A 14,921-nucleotide genomic window follows, 5' to 3' on the forward strand; every position below is an offset into this window, starting at 1 on the left:
CTGAGCCAAGGGCAGATGCCTAACAACTGAGCCAGCCAGGCACCCAAATTCAGGCTGTTTTGGAGGAGAAGCCCAGTAAGTAAAATGGTATGGAGGGGATATGGAGTGTGAGCGTAGATGATGTAGTATGAAACAAGAAAGAACAGGGAGTTTAGGGTATTGGGTTCTGAGTGCCACAATGAAGATCTCAAATGTTTCTGTCTATTAATCATGGGGCAAAAATGGTACATTTTGTACATTCTTTGTAGGGGAGTAACTTACACTAGATTTTGTTTATTTAAAAATTTACTGAAAGATAAGCAATATAGAAAGAACTGTGAATATTGAATGTGCGTAATTTTATGTGTTTGGACATAATGCAAACAGTTGTGATAACATCACTTTTGTTTTGGAAGAAAAAATAGTATGTGAGAGTGAAGGATAGATGGTGGGCAAGAACTAGAAGCCGAATAATAGAAGTAAGCCATTATAAAGTTTTTGCGATTAGGTGAGGCGCCAGGGTGGCTCAGTGAGTTAGGCGTCTGAATCTTGGTTTTGGCTCTAGTCATGATCTCATGGGTCGTGATCTCATAGGTCATGGGATCAAGCCCTCCCTCAGGGTATGTGCTCAGCAGGGAGTCTGCCCCCATGTATGCAGGAGCTCTCTCAGTGTCTCTCTAAAATAAAATAAATCTTAAAAAAAAATTTGCAATGAGGATGGAAAGAGGAGACTAGAAGAACCTCGGCAGAGGTAGGTGATAGGGTGATATTGAGAGAAAATGACTCCAAGGTTTCTAGGCCATGTTGCTGAGAAAATGTCGGTCCATTAAAAGTAAGATAACAGTATTGATCATTTTCTTTGTACAAGACGGAACTCATTTAATCCTTACAACAACTGTCTGAGGTGGGTACTATTATTACAGATGAGAACACTAAGGCCCTGAGATTACGTAAGTTGCCTGTGGTCATAGAAGAAACGTTCAGTCAGGACTCAGATAGGGTCAGGCAGGGCTCGAGGGCAGTGGTCCTCATGGAAGATGCACTGTGTTTGCAGAGAAAGATTCTTGCTGTGGTACTTCTACCTCAGGAGCTGAGAATGCAGAGTCTAGCAATGAATGGCATGAAGTTTGGTTACTGCTGCTGCCGCCGCCATTTTGTGCTCAACTTCTAAGAATCACTGGACACTACCTTTGAAATGTTGGACATGGCCTTCATAGCCCTTTTCTTTCCACCATGAAAAATCTCCCCAGTCTGAGAACTTTTGAAATGTGGCCATCCTCTGGCCTGAAGTAGAGGTACGGCCTTCCTTATTGCTTTGGCATTCATGGGTCAAAAGCAACGTCTGTAACAAATTTCAGTCAAATGGGAATTGGTTATAAAACATCTAATGAATCTGCTCAGTGGTGCCATGAACTGATGTCATATTTGGCTTCCAAGGGTTGCGTCCCGACTATAGGTTATATATGAAAAATACATAATACTCCTTGGAATGCTTATGTACTATTTTTATAATGGATTGAATCAAACATTTTAATGGAGAAATAGTACCCAACACATAAATATATCACATTATTCAATTTCCAGAGATGCATCCTTTGTAGAAAGAATATTAACACTGAGTTTATCTTTTTTAAATCACAATTTTATTAGTGGAATGTGGAATACAAATCTTAGAAGCTGCTTTCTGGAAATTCACTTTCATGTGATTGAAGGACAGTGAAACTTCTTTGAATGGTATGGATGGGCAAGTATTCTTTAATTAATACCTGTATATCCCTAGGCAAAGTTTTGGGTAATGCTTTTTAAGGGTTCAATAATTAAATATCTGTAATGAGAAGCATTAGTCTCTGAAATAAATTAACTAACTACTAGATATTTTCATCATAAAAATGCTTACATACGCAAAGTCAGAAAACAACAGAAATTTTAATTTGAATTTCCAAGGGGCTAGTTAAATAACTGAAAAAGCAAATACATATTTGCTTATTTACTGGAAAGGACCAAAGCTGCTTTTGATCCAGCTGCTTCCTGTCATCATTTTGCCTGTTAGTTGGATTCCATGCTTACTAGGAATTTGCTTGTGGGAAGTTGTCAATCCTTAGTGGAAATAATAAAGTGGGGTACAGAGATAAAGAGATGTGCATCTGAAGAATATTGTTGGAGGGTTGGGGGCTTAATTGATGCACTGGTTAGAATGTAATTAGGTCCTTGAGCGGGCAGTGCAATTAAATATGCCAAGGAGGGCATAATTAGATGGGTGGCTGAATGGTGTAATTACATTCATAAGAGGGGGGCTGTAATTAGATGTGAGACAGGGGGTGTATTTAGATGCCTGAGTTGAGGATATAATTAACATATGGGTGAGAAATTAAATTATGTGTGTGGGTGAAGCATAATTATGTGTGGGAGTGCATGTGGATATGTAGGTGAGGGTACATAGAAATGAATGGGTTGGGCTATAATTAGAAGTGCAAGTTCATATTCTTACGGACAAAAACTTGAGATTTTCATCAATAAGTGCAAGCATATGTTTTGACATCATGAGTAATAGCAGCTGGCATATAGTGACAGCCTTTCAAGCCCCTTCAAGGGTTGCAAATCAAAATCTCTGCTTTTCTATTAAGACTTGAGACCCACATCTAACATTGATAGTGATTCCTCTTCTTAATAGTGGCACTTGGTAGTGTTCTGAATACTGAGTGGTTTGGTAATTCTTCTAGCTTTAAAACATAACTGCATAACATGGAAGACTTGCTCCCCCCTTCCTATCAAAGGAAAGAGTTTGGAGGGAGTAATAGGGTGAAACAAACAGACAAACAAAGAATTTTCCTTTGAATCGTGAAGTGTGAATAAAAGTCCAACTCTTTTAGCTAAGAGTATCAGCATAAATTACATGTGTAACAAAATAAGGAAAATTAAGCTTAATAGCTTCACTTATTTTTTTTTAGTTACAGAAAATATTTATTCAGAAATATTTATTGAATTCTCCCTTCCTTCCCCCGTCCCCCCAGTATGGACACAGCCTAGCAGGAAATGTAGGTTACAGGTGAAATAGGAATAGGAAGTGGTAGAAGGAGGCTAGAGAAAGAAGGATCTAGAACAAGATAGATGCAAAAGTCATTTGGTGCATCTGGAAAATTATACTGAAGCAGTGAGAGTTATAATTGTCATTAACACTGAGTTTATCTTTTTTTATCTGAGATATCCTGTATTAAGTTTAAACCAATGGACTATTTTATCACCATCTTCAAAAGCAAGAGAATATTTTAAAATGCTACTTTGTTGCTTAGATAAAATCTTGAAATTAAAGATATTTCATTGGTCATTAGTTTGTTTAATCTGACTCAGTCTGTTACGCAGTTCTTACAAGTCTGGGCACTGGAGAGCCTCCTCCTGTTTGGTCAGAGCTCAGATCGTTTCTAGCCGAGCTCCACTATGGATAGAATTGTCAGCCTTAAAAGTAAAGTAGCCAGTTATTTTACCAGCAAAATGAGTTTATTTGGGAGTAGCAGAGCAACTGCAATTTGGGACATGCAAACTATAATCAACCATAGACAAGTCTGGAGAGCAAAGGAGAGAGGTTTGCTTTTAGAGAGGAAAGGTAGGAGTTGAGAGGGGTGGTTTTAAATGAAAGTTCATTGGAGGAAAGCAAGAGTTCAGGGTTGTGGGGACTTATTGTCTGGGCTGTTGTTGGGCTAGGACAAAATCTCTTTCCTCCTGCTAGTGTGGTAAAAGAAGCGTCCTCCTGTCCAGGTAGATAGAGTAAGCTGCAAGTAGTGGTACAGGCTTGAGAACTCCTTCCTCAGGATGTCTCAACTCCATTTTGAATGAGGTTTTCCTTTACTCATTTTCACAGAATACCAGGGGGTCACCTCTTTTTGGCTTCCTGATGCTCCCAAGAAGAAAATAAGGTTAGTTATTTTTTATAACTTGGATGTAGGGACCTCACACCTGCCCCCAATATCTGGTTTTGCCCTGTGGTGGTTCTGTGGAACATTTTTTATTCTTCAATTTTTATTTCATGTCAATGCATGATGCTCATTTTTTTACATTGTAGACATACCTCAAAGACTATTGTAAATTAATTTGTGTTAGAGGTGTTTTTGCTAAAATGTTGTGTATTCCTGTAAAAATAGCTACAACAGCATTGTTTAATCCTTTCTCTATCTACTAAGTGGTTGACATTTTTTCTTTCTCCATATACTTCCTCCCCTCCCCACAAGACAAGCTCAGACTCCAAAAGCGTTGGTGATTGATGGTGGTTAACTCACTTCCTCGTAGAGATAGTGTAATTATTCATTCAAGACATCTAGTTACATCTATGGGATAGAAGATGAGTGGGCACAGACTCTCCACATGTTAGTAATTGAAGTCACTAGTCCTTAGTGCTTTGTTGTCTTGTGTGATTGCGTATGAAGAGGAAGACGTGAGGCATCTTGTTTTGGAAATGAATTTGGTAAATAATGCTTCATTCACTTAATTATAAAAACCATTCTGGGATGCTCTAGAACTACTTACATAAGGCACAAAAAACATGGTTTAAATTTTTCAGATTTTAATAGCATTCTTCCAGAAGTCATATTGTAAGCCAGGAATAATTCCATCAGGTGGCATTTGTAATTTGCTTCTGAAAAAGTCTTCTAGCCTGTAATAAGTCTCTTCACCTTTATTTATGCCATAAAACATTAAAGACCCTAATTTTGTCTTTTTTCTTTCAACTTTCCTAAGATTATTCAATAGACCAGAAATCTCAACTACTTTTCTTTTCTCTCTTTCGTTCGTTCTTTCCTTCCTTCCTTTCTTCCTTTCTCCCTCCCTCCTTCCCTCCTTCCCTCCCTTCCTTCCTTCCTTTCATTTTTAGAGATTTTATTTATTTCACAGAGAGACAGCCAGAGAGAGAACACTAGCAAGGGGAGTGGAAGAGGGAGAAGCAGGCTTCCCGCTGAGCACAGAGCCTGATGCGGGGCTCAGTCCCAAGACCCTGGGATCATGACTTGAGCTGAAGGCAGACACTTACAGACCCAGCCACCCAGCCGCCCCTCAACTACTTTTCTTCTGCCTAAAAGCATGAGATCTCAGGTCTCAGGGTTACTTCCTTATAAAGATGTCCTGTAACTATAGAGCACTCCATACTTTCCTTTCATATTTGTTAGATTCTGTTTTTCCTGTTAGCATGTTAGGTCCATGAATAGGGTACATGTCCATTTTGTTCACCAGCACTTTCTCAGCATATACGACAGCTTCTGAACCATCAGAGATGCTCAACAAATAGTTGTTGAGTGAAAAGGTAAGTTGGACCTCAGGCTATTTAAGGAGAGGCCCAGGCAATGTAGGTTGTGGGCCATGTTAATAAGGATAAGGGATAACTCAAAAAACGAAATTGGCAATGGTTTCATTCACTGGCTCTTATGTAGAGAGGGGTGGGGCTCATGTTTGTTCTTTCAGTTTGGAGATTAAATTATATATCCATTGTGACATTAAGAAAATTCCACTTTAGGAAAGGTACTGGCGAAAACAGATGAGATGTTCAACAAAAATCTGATTAAATAATTAACATATTAAACAAATTGTTGATTATCTGCTCTGTGCTTACTTGGGATATAGAGTGTTGAGCAAAAAAAGATATGCTCCTTACAATGATTCACACAAAAAATGTACATTTAAAAATTCATTAAATTCATTGATTCATAGAAGTAGTTAATATATTCTCAAAGGCCAATGATAAAAAATATTTTCCTCAAGACATAAATAATTCTTTGAAGTTGGAAGAGTATCTCACCCAACGATAAACTACATATTATACTAGTCTAGCAATATACTGACACATTTTTTCCCTAGAGAATTGAATTTTTTAGTATACAGTAATGTACTAACACCATATATAGGACTTCAGAGTTTCTGATGATGTTCCTTGGTTTACCTTATTTTAATTCTCATAATCATACTGGGAGACAGATGGGATAGTTATTATCATGCCTGACTTCCCATGGGGCACTGAGAGTTTGAGGGGATTGGCAATCCAGAATCTGAATTCCAGATGGCTAGTATAATATAGTCATTAAGAAGATGGCCATTAATAGATGGGACAGTGATAGGGAAAAAATTTGGACAAAGATCCATCAGGTGAATTCATGGTCCAGCAATATTTTGAATTCCTCCATATGGTTGATCTGCCTAATCCATTCTTTCATTTAGAAAATATTTTTTAGCTTTTGTTTTTGTTTTTTTTTAAAGATTTTAAAATTTATTTTATTTATTTGACAGACAACAAGATAACAAGTAGGCAGAGAGGCAGGCAGAGAGGAGGAAGCAGGCTCCCTGCTGAGCAGAGAGCCAGATGCGGGCCTTGATCCCAGGACCCCAGGATCATGACCTGAGCTGAAAACAGAGGCTCCAACCCACTGAGCCACCCAGGCGCCCCTGTTTTTGTTTTTAATTGAAGTACAATTGACACACAGTGTTACATTAGTTTCAGGTGCAAAACAGCGATTTCACAAGTTTCTATCCATTATGCTATAAGCCTACCACATGTGTAGCTACCATCTGTCTGTCCCTATATAATGCTATTACAATACCATACCAACATACAATACCAGTATAACCACTGTTATATTCCCTATCTTGTACCTTTTATTCTCATGACTTAATCATTCCATTATTGGGAGCCTGTATCCCAATCCCCTTACCCACTTTGCTTATTCCCCCAGCTTCCTTCCTTCTGGCAAACATCAGTTTGTTCTCTTTATTTATGGATCTGTTTCTGCTTTCCGTTTGTTTTTTTATTCATTTGTTTTGATTTTTTAGATTCCACATATAAGTGAAATCATATGGTAATTGTCTTTCTCTGTCTAACACATTTGCACTTAGCATAATACCCTCTAGGTCCATCCATGTCACAAATGACAAGATCTTATTCTTTTTTTTATGGCTAAGTAATATTCTGTTGTGTATGTATGTGTGTGTGTGTGTGTGTGTGTGTGTGTGTGTGCCATGACTTCTTTATCCATTCATATACTGATGGACATAGAGTAGTATTTTTTTTTTTATTTGACAGACAGAGATCATAAGCAAGCAGACAAGCAGGCAGAGAGAGAGGAAGGGAAGCAGGCTCTCCGCTGAGCAGAAAGCCCAATGTGGGGCTCGATCTCAGGACCCTGGGATCATGACCTGAGCCGAAGGCAGAGGCTTTAACCCACTGAGCCACCCAGGCATCCCTAGAGTAGTATTTTTTAAGGTTAGCAGGAAGAGTTTTATGGTATACTATATTCTCAGAATCATTAGACATTTTCTGGCAAGGATACAAGGAGATACATTTGAAAAGAAAGGATGCAATGCCTTAATAAAAAAATACTCCTTGCCAAAATAATAATTCTCATGTGGAAACAGATGACCAAAGTTCTGTCTAGGTACTGTACCCCAGAAGGAGAACTTTGTGTTCACATATCACTAACCATTGCCAAGCCGAGATAATTCTGTGTTTAAAATACGACAATGATAATATTATCTCATTAGTTAAAATTACACAGTATTTTCTCAGTTAAGTTTTTCCTCTCTATAAAGCTTTGATGAGCTGTTATTGTGCCCAGAACAGTGTGCATGTAGGCACTTGACAAATATTTATTGAAATGAAATTGCTTGTGTGAGGGCTAGCCATTGACCAAATGGAGAAGTAGCAAGAAAATATTAACAGCAAAAAAAGAAATGGCTCCCCCATCCCTGACCTTTAGTTCAAGAGCTTCTAAAAAAATTTTATAATATATGAATATAATAGTTACATTTTATAATTGTTAAGGTAGAGTTAGATAAATCACTGTTTTATTGTGTTTCCCCAAACCCATGGAATCTCAGTATTTTGTGGCTTGAACAAGTCAGTGAATTGTGCTAGAAGGAGGAAAGGGATGAAAGAAGAAGGGAAGGAAGAAAGAAGAAGGCAAGGAACACCATACCAGGCACTCAATGAGATGTATGTATATCAGCTCGCATAATCTCATATAATCCTGTGGTATTAGCCCTCTTTAGGGACAGGAAGTAGAACACTGAGGGGTTGGATAGCCTGTGTTATAGTCCCACAGTCCTACAACCTAGAAGTTAGGAGGTAGGAGGCTCCTAGCTTTTTTTTTTTTTTTTTTTTAAGATTTGTTTATTTATTTTAGAGAAAGTGCACGAGTGGAGCGGGGACAGAAGGAGAGGGAGAGGAAGGAAATCTCAAGCAGACTCCTTGCTGAGGGCAGAGGTTGACACTGGGCCTGATTCCACAACCTGGAGATCATGACCTGACCCAGCATCAAGAGCCCGTTGCCCAACTGACTGAGCCACCCTGGCGCCCCTGGAGATACCTGGCTTTACGTTGCTGCTGCTACTTCTGACCTTTTCAGATATGCTGCCTCTGTACCCAGATTTGTGCCAGGAAGCCTGGGGTTGCCAGTCAACCTGGTTCAAGAACTCTCTCTCCTTTTTTTTTTTTTAAAGATTTAAAAAACCTTTAAAAAGTGGGCAAGGGGCACAGGGCGAGGGAGAGAATTCTCAAGTAGACTCTCTGCTGCGCATAGAGCCCAGTACAGGTCTCAGTCTAATGACCCCAAAATCATGACTTGAACTGAAACCAAGAGTTGGATGCTTAACCAACTGAGCCACCCAGGCACCCCCAAGGACTCTAACAGCAATGAGGGAGGGTTTAAATTGGCTTTTATAAGGCAAACTAATTATTATTACTACTATTATTATTATTTTATTAGCTGGGGAGAGGCAGAGGGAGAAGGAGAATCCCAAGCGGGCTCCATGCCTAGTGCAGAGGCCAGTGCAGGACTTGATCTCACAACCCTGAGACCAGGACTTGAACTGATATCAAGAGTCCTTTGCTTAACTGACAGAGCCACCCAGGTGCCCCAAGGCAAACTAAATATTAGTTGAGCATGAATGAGCCCACACTTTTAAAATAACCTATGTAAAAATAGATATGCAAATAAACATATATAACTCACTGAGCTCAGATCAGGCTTCTGTCTATGCTATGGAGCACATCTATCCTTGTTAAGGTTACCAAGGGATCTCCATGTTGCTAAATCCAGGGGGCAATTTTTAGCTGTTATTTTACTTTATTTATTAATCTATTATTGCAAATATTTTGCATTTGCTGCAATTTTTCCCCTTTGTTTTTGAGAAACTCTCTCTCTCTCTCTCTTTTTTTTTAACTGATCTTCCAGGACTCCACACTTTTCTGTGGCCACTCCTAAGTCTCCTTAGTGTCCTGACTTCTTGTTGGAATGTCCCAGGATTCAAGTCTTTGGCCTCTTCTCTGTCAACACCTATTCACCATTGAGTCTCCTAATGTTAGTTACCTACTGTATGCTGATCACTCCCAGCTCTCTTCAGGAAAGACCAGTTCCCTGGATGTATTCTCATATTTATTTGCCTCCTTGACACTGTCATTTAAATGCCTAAAGGAGATGTCACACACGACATATTTAAAATTGAACTCTAAACCATTTTCCCCAAAATCTGCCCCTCTGTAATCTATACCTCAGTAAATGCAGGTCCATCCTTACAGCTATGTTAGCCAAAACCCTTGGCATCATTCTCAATACCTCTTTTTCTTTTCTTTTCTTTTTTTTTTTTTTAAGATTTTTTATTTATTTACTTGACAGACAGAGATCACAAGTAGGCAGAGAGGCAGGCAGAGAGAGGAGGAAGCAGGCTTCCTACTGAGCAGAAAGCCCAATGCAGGGCTCAATCCCAGGACCCTGGGATCATGACCTGAGCCGAGGGCAGAGGCTTTAACCCACTGAGCCAACCAGGCACCCCAATACCTCTTTTTCTTTTACTCTATTTCCATTACATCAGCAAATCCTGTCAGCTTTTACTTCAAAATATGTCCAGAATCTGCTCACTTCCCACCATCCCCACTACCATCGCCCTCATCCAAGCCACCAGAATCTCTAGTCCCCTGTTAAAGGAAACTCTTGACTGGTCACTTTCTTTCTACTCATGACATCTTGTAACCTGTTCACACAGAGGCAGAGTGGTTGTTCCAAAATATGGCATAATGTCAGTCCTTTCCTCGTCTACCTTGACTTGATGTACATCTCAGAACAAAACCCAAAGTCTTTATCATACCCTACAGACTTTATTCTCCAATCTCTCCCCAAGTTAACTCCGATTTCCTCTTCTACGTCTCAGTCCCCTGCTTACTCATCTTCACACACAATGGGGTCTTTTGCTCTTCCTTTTGTACCCCAGGGATGTTCCTTCCTCAGTGTCAGCGAGAGCAGTTCCCCCCAGATGTCCATAATGTTCACCATTTCATGTGCAAGGATTTGCTCACATGTCTCCTTTGAGGTCCTCCCCAACCACCCTATTTGAATTGCAGTTCTTTAAAAGCCATTTCCTGATTGTCTCCTGCCAATGATTTATTTCTCTCCACAGCCCATATTGCCATCTGACATACTATTCATTTCATCCATTTGTCTTTACTCCTGAGATTGTAAGCTCCATAAGAACAGGGATAATTACTTATGTCCCTGTCACCCAGAACAGTGCCTGGAACATAGTAGGCACTTAGTAAATACTTGTGGAATAAATGAATAACTAATTTGAGCATATAAACTTAAATATACATCTATCATATTATAGATCTAACCAATGTATTTCCTTTTTTTTGCACTTTTTTATATACAAATATATTTTCCTTTTTAAATTTAAATTTAATTAATTAATATATAATATGTTATTTGTTTCAGGGGTACAGGTCTGTGATTCATCAGTCTTCTATAATACCCAGTGCTCATTGTAACACATAGCCTCCTCAGTGTCCATCACCCTGTTCCTCCATCCCCTCACCCCTGTCCCCTCCAGCAACCCTCAGTTTGTTTCCTAAGATTAACAATCTCTTATGGTTTGTCTCCAGCTCTGGTTTCATCTTACTTCATTTCTTCCTCTCTTCCCCTATTATCCTCTGCCTTGTTTCGGTCGATCTAACCTATGTATTTCTAATGCTAACTTCAAACCCTCCTTAGCACCAACTAAGGAAAATGCCACATGTCACCGTGGATCAATCTGGGCGTGTCAGAGTGCTGACCTTTTCTTGTCTGTCTTCTCTGTATCCCACTCTGGAGTTTACTGGACTGTTCTCTGTTGCAGTCATGCAGGGAATTCTTAATTGTCTGCTGGCAAATGCTTAGACTTTACGGTTTAAGTACTGTATCTTTATCAACTATATTTTCATAGCACTTTTTCTTGTGCTGCCTTAAGTACCGACCTCAGCTACTAGTTATCACACAGACTCTTGGAATTTTATTTTTCTGGTTTAATTACTTTGTACCTATGTGAATTTCTTATAGTGTATATTCATATATTCCATTTATTCTGCTGGTACAATCCGTCTTGCTTCAAATTCATGCAGAATGGCCTACTTAATATCAGAATAGTTATTTTAATTTAATTTAATATCAGAATAGTTCTTCCCCCAAAGAACTGCCACCAGTAAGCATTGTTTCAGCAAGCACGAGATTCTGTACCTGGTGGTTCTTGCTGACCCAGCTAAAAGACACTGAATGACGCATTTCACTTCCAGGGGCTATTGCTAGGTTTTGATAGTCAGTCCCCCATACTATAAATAGCACTTCAGGAAACACTCGGGTACACTGAACATTTTCTTTGCAGTCCAGCTCAATGTTTGCAGAAAGAAAGTCACATGCTGTCTGGTTTGCACAAGTCACTTGCCCGTTAGCGTCTCCCAGGTTCTAGACAGACCCACCCAGAGTGTACATTTTCTCATAAACACAGCATTTGCTTTCAGCATACTTTGTGCCTTTGTTTATACTGCTTCTCTGCTGGCAATATCCTATTCATCCTTTAAGATTCATCTCAAGTGAGAAGGCGTTCCCTGAGCTGGCTTGGCAGAAATTTGCCCTTTTCCTCCTGTGTGGGATTCTCCACAGCACTTAGAGCACACATCTACAACAATTTCAACATTACATTAGAGTCTGTTAGATAGGTTTATATGTTCACAGTCCCCCTACATCTCAAACTGAGTCCTGAGGCCTGTGACTTTTTGTAACTTTTTGTATTTACCCCTAATAGTTAGCATAAGAAGCACTCAGCTACTATTTGTTGAGTGAATTGCAGATTTTATGAATGAATGAAATTGCATTCAGATAGGGAGATAGAATTCATTTGAGCTTGTTCCCAGTTTAATGCCTTTAAAACTAATCCAATGTTTAGTATGGATTTTTCTCTTTTCTCTAGTAGCCACTTTTTACAATGTACGTGGTCCATTTGGTACAAAATATGTTATACTTAGATGTACTTCAGGGAGTTAATTTTTAAATTTTCATTTGTTTATTCATTTATTTATTTTTAGTATCAAAGAAGCAGGCTAGTTTATTCCTTATAAACTTCTTGGCATCTTTCTTTCTCCATGCTCTTTTGGTCTGCCCAGTCTTCAGTCAAATTCCTCCAAGGGGTCTGCTGTAAACAATGATTTTGTGAGTGGTTGTGTGTTCTCTGCAGTGAAAACCCGCCTTGTTTTCTGTTGCTAGGCAACCCCATTCCAGCTGCCCTTGAAGAAATGCGCGGTGGTGGGAAATGGTGGGATTCTGAAGAAGAGTGGCTGTGGCCGTCAAATAGATGAAGCAAATTTTGTCATGCGGTAAGAGAGAGCACCCACAGCATGGCCTCTGCCTTCTCTCCTTTCCCCCACCCCTTCCACGAGCCCTGGGGCCTTTCAAAGCTAGTCACTTGGGATTAATCAGTTGTAACTGCTCTTTAGCTTCCCTTCAAGTTCAGATACAAATGAATGTAGGAGAGGCCCAGGGAGCAAGGGAACATGCCCCAAGAAAGTACAAAGCCAATAAGGGCTTAGAGGTCGTGGGGAGACCCAAAAGTAGAAACACTTAGATTTTGCTTTAGAGCATAGAGTCGGGTGATAAAAACTTCAAAGATTGTCTCTAAATGGACATTTTCATTTATTCATTTCTACTCTACACCCTTGTCATCTTTGTTTTTCACAAAAGCATTTGTGAGTAGCAAGTGGGATTTGAAGACGGGTCTGACCTGTGTATGGCTGGGACAACTGGAACGAACGAGGGGGCATAACTTTGGAGCAGTGAGGAAGTTTGGTTAAGGGATTGAGCAGAGTGGTGGCATGTGTGTCACTTGGAGGGGAACACAAGAGGCTTCTGCAGGGGTGTGTAAAAACCTGCTAAGATGGATCCAGTCAGGGGTAGAGGCCTTCCACCTGTAGGGGCACCACCAAAATCACTGGTGGGTGATTTTGACCAGAAGTGAAGACAGCAAGTGATTGGACTGAAATGGGTTTGGGATTGTCTGGGTGAGAGGGAGGGAGGAGGGGGAGTAATGACACGGAGGATCCCAGCTAGAGAGAGTGTGAGGTGACATGCCTTGAGGTCTGGGCTGGACAGGAAGTGGGTTCTGAGAGGCAAGAACAAGAGAGGAAGGGACCCAAATGGGGCCCAAGGACAGGGTCATTCTGAGCCCACAGGCAGTGGGTGCTGGGAAAGATAAGAGAGAAATGGAATGATAAGAACTAACATCAAAGAGTGGCCCAGTGGAGTTTATGATTTCAGAACTCAGTATGTCTGGGAGCTGATCTGCTGTGTGACAGAAAAAGAAGACATGTGTAGCTGAAGAAGCATAGGAACTTTGAAGCTATGTTGTGGAGAGTCTTTCAGATGGGCCCCAAAGCCTCACTAACATGGGGACGACAGAGATGCAGGTGCCAAAGGCTCCAGGGCCAGGAAGGCTAAGGCCTGCAGCACCACAAAGGGAAGAAGGCTGAGCCTAGGAAGGGAGTGGGTCTTGGGATTTGGATTTTGTGATCATTTTTAAGGATAAGTAGAGAATAGTCTAGAAGTGGTCAAAGGTGGCTAAGAGAACACTAAACAACCTGTGAGCTCTGAGCGCAGTGGGGTGAGGAGGCTGAAGACACTAGGTAAGAGTGTTTTGGGGGAAGCCGTGGACTTGGGGGAGAGCCAAGTTCCTGCTCAGAGAATGAGACATGAGCTCCTTCAGCAGACTTTTTATCTTGCTCGTGAAGCCTATAGCAGAGGGGGATGTCTTTCTATATCCATCTTTCCCTCATGGAAGTGCCCTGCCATAGTTTTTCCAGTATAGGAATGTGGTTTTCTCTCTATTGCAATTATTATTATTGCTGCAGTATACACAAAGAATAGGAAAATGTGGAAAATAAAAATGTAGTTCTCTTATGTCAATACAACATCTATTTATTTAGCTACTACTAGGTATTGGCGTTAGCTGGGACGAGAAATGGTACGTTAAACATTTCTGTCTGTATGTTGTACCTGGAGTGCTCTGATAGAGGTAATTCAGAGACAGATGTTGAGGGGTCAGGGACCTTCTGAGAAGTGGTGTGTGGAGTGAACCATGTCTATATTTCACTCTGGGCATAGGAATAGTCTTTCTGAGGCTCTGAAGTGGGAAAGACACCAAGTGCTGCCACAGTACATTGAGATGAGCCTGGAAAGGTAGTTCAGCTATGGGAGGGACCACCATCACCTATAGAATTGAGGTAGATGAGAAGAGCAAAGGCCCTGGACCAAATCCAGGCATCCACTCCAATATACTGGCATTAGGTGGAGGCTGAAGAGCCAGCAGAGAACACAGAGGGACAGAAGACAAGCTCTTGCCACAAACCAGCTCAATGATCTACAGCATGTCGTTTTACCCTTGCTGGGGCTCAGCATGTGAGGGAGTGGGAGCAGACAGTTCCTCAGGCCTTTCCATGTATATATAACTATATAACTATATAATATATAACTATATAATCATAACAGCTATATAACTATATAACTATATAATCATAACAGTTCATGTAGTCTACTTTATATTTGCAGCTTGCATTGAAGGATGTTTATTTGCTCTTTCCAAAAACTATGTAAGGAGCAAGGAGGAGTGATTATTATACT

General features: G+C 40.3%; 1 protein-coding gene across 2 annotated transcripts in view; it reads left to right on the forward strand.

The window, feature by feature from the left end:
- Positions 1-14,921, forward strand: part of ST8SIA1 (ST8 alpha-N-acetyl-neuraminide alpha-2,8-sialyltransferase 1) — a 155,505-nt gene that overhangs the window by 80,501 nt on the left and 60,083 nt on the right. For both annotated transcript variants that reach the window (XM_046011739.1, XM_046011738.1), the window contains exon 3: positions 12,516-12,625. In XM_046011739.1, the coding sequence (XP_045867695.1) occupies positions 12,516-12,625 (110 nt within the window). The remainder of the gene's footprint in view (positions 1-12,515; positions 12,626-14,921) is intronic.

Source organism: Meles meles, chromosome 7 (genome assembly GCF_922984935.1).
Source record: "Meles meles chromosome 7, mMelMel3.1 paternal haplotype, whole genome shotgun sequence".
NCBI classification, from domain to species: Eukaryota; Metazoa; Chordata; class Mammalia; order Carnivora; family Mustelidae; genus Meles; species Meles meles.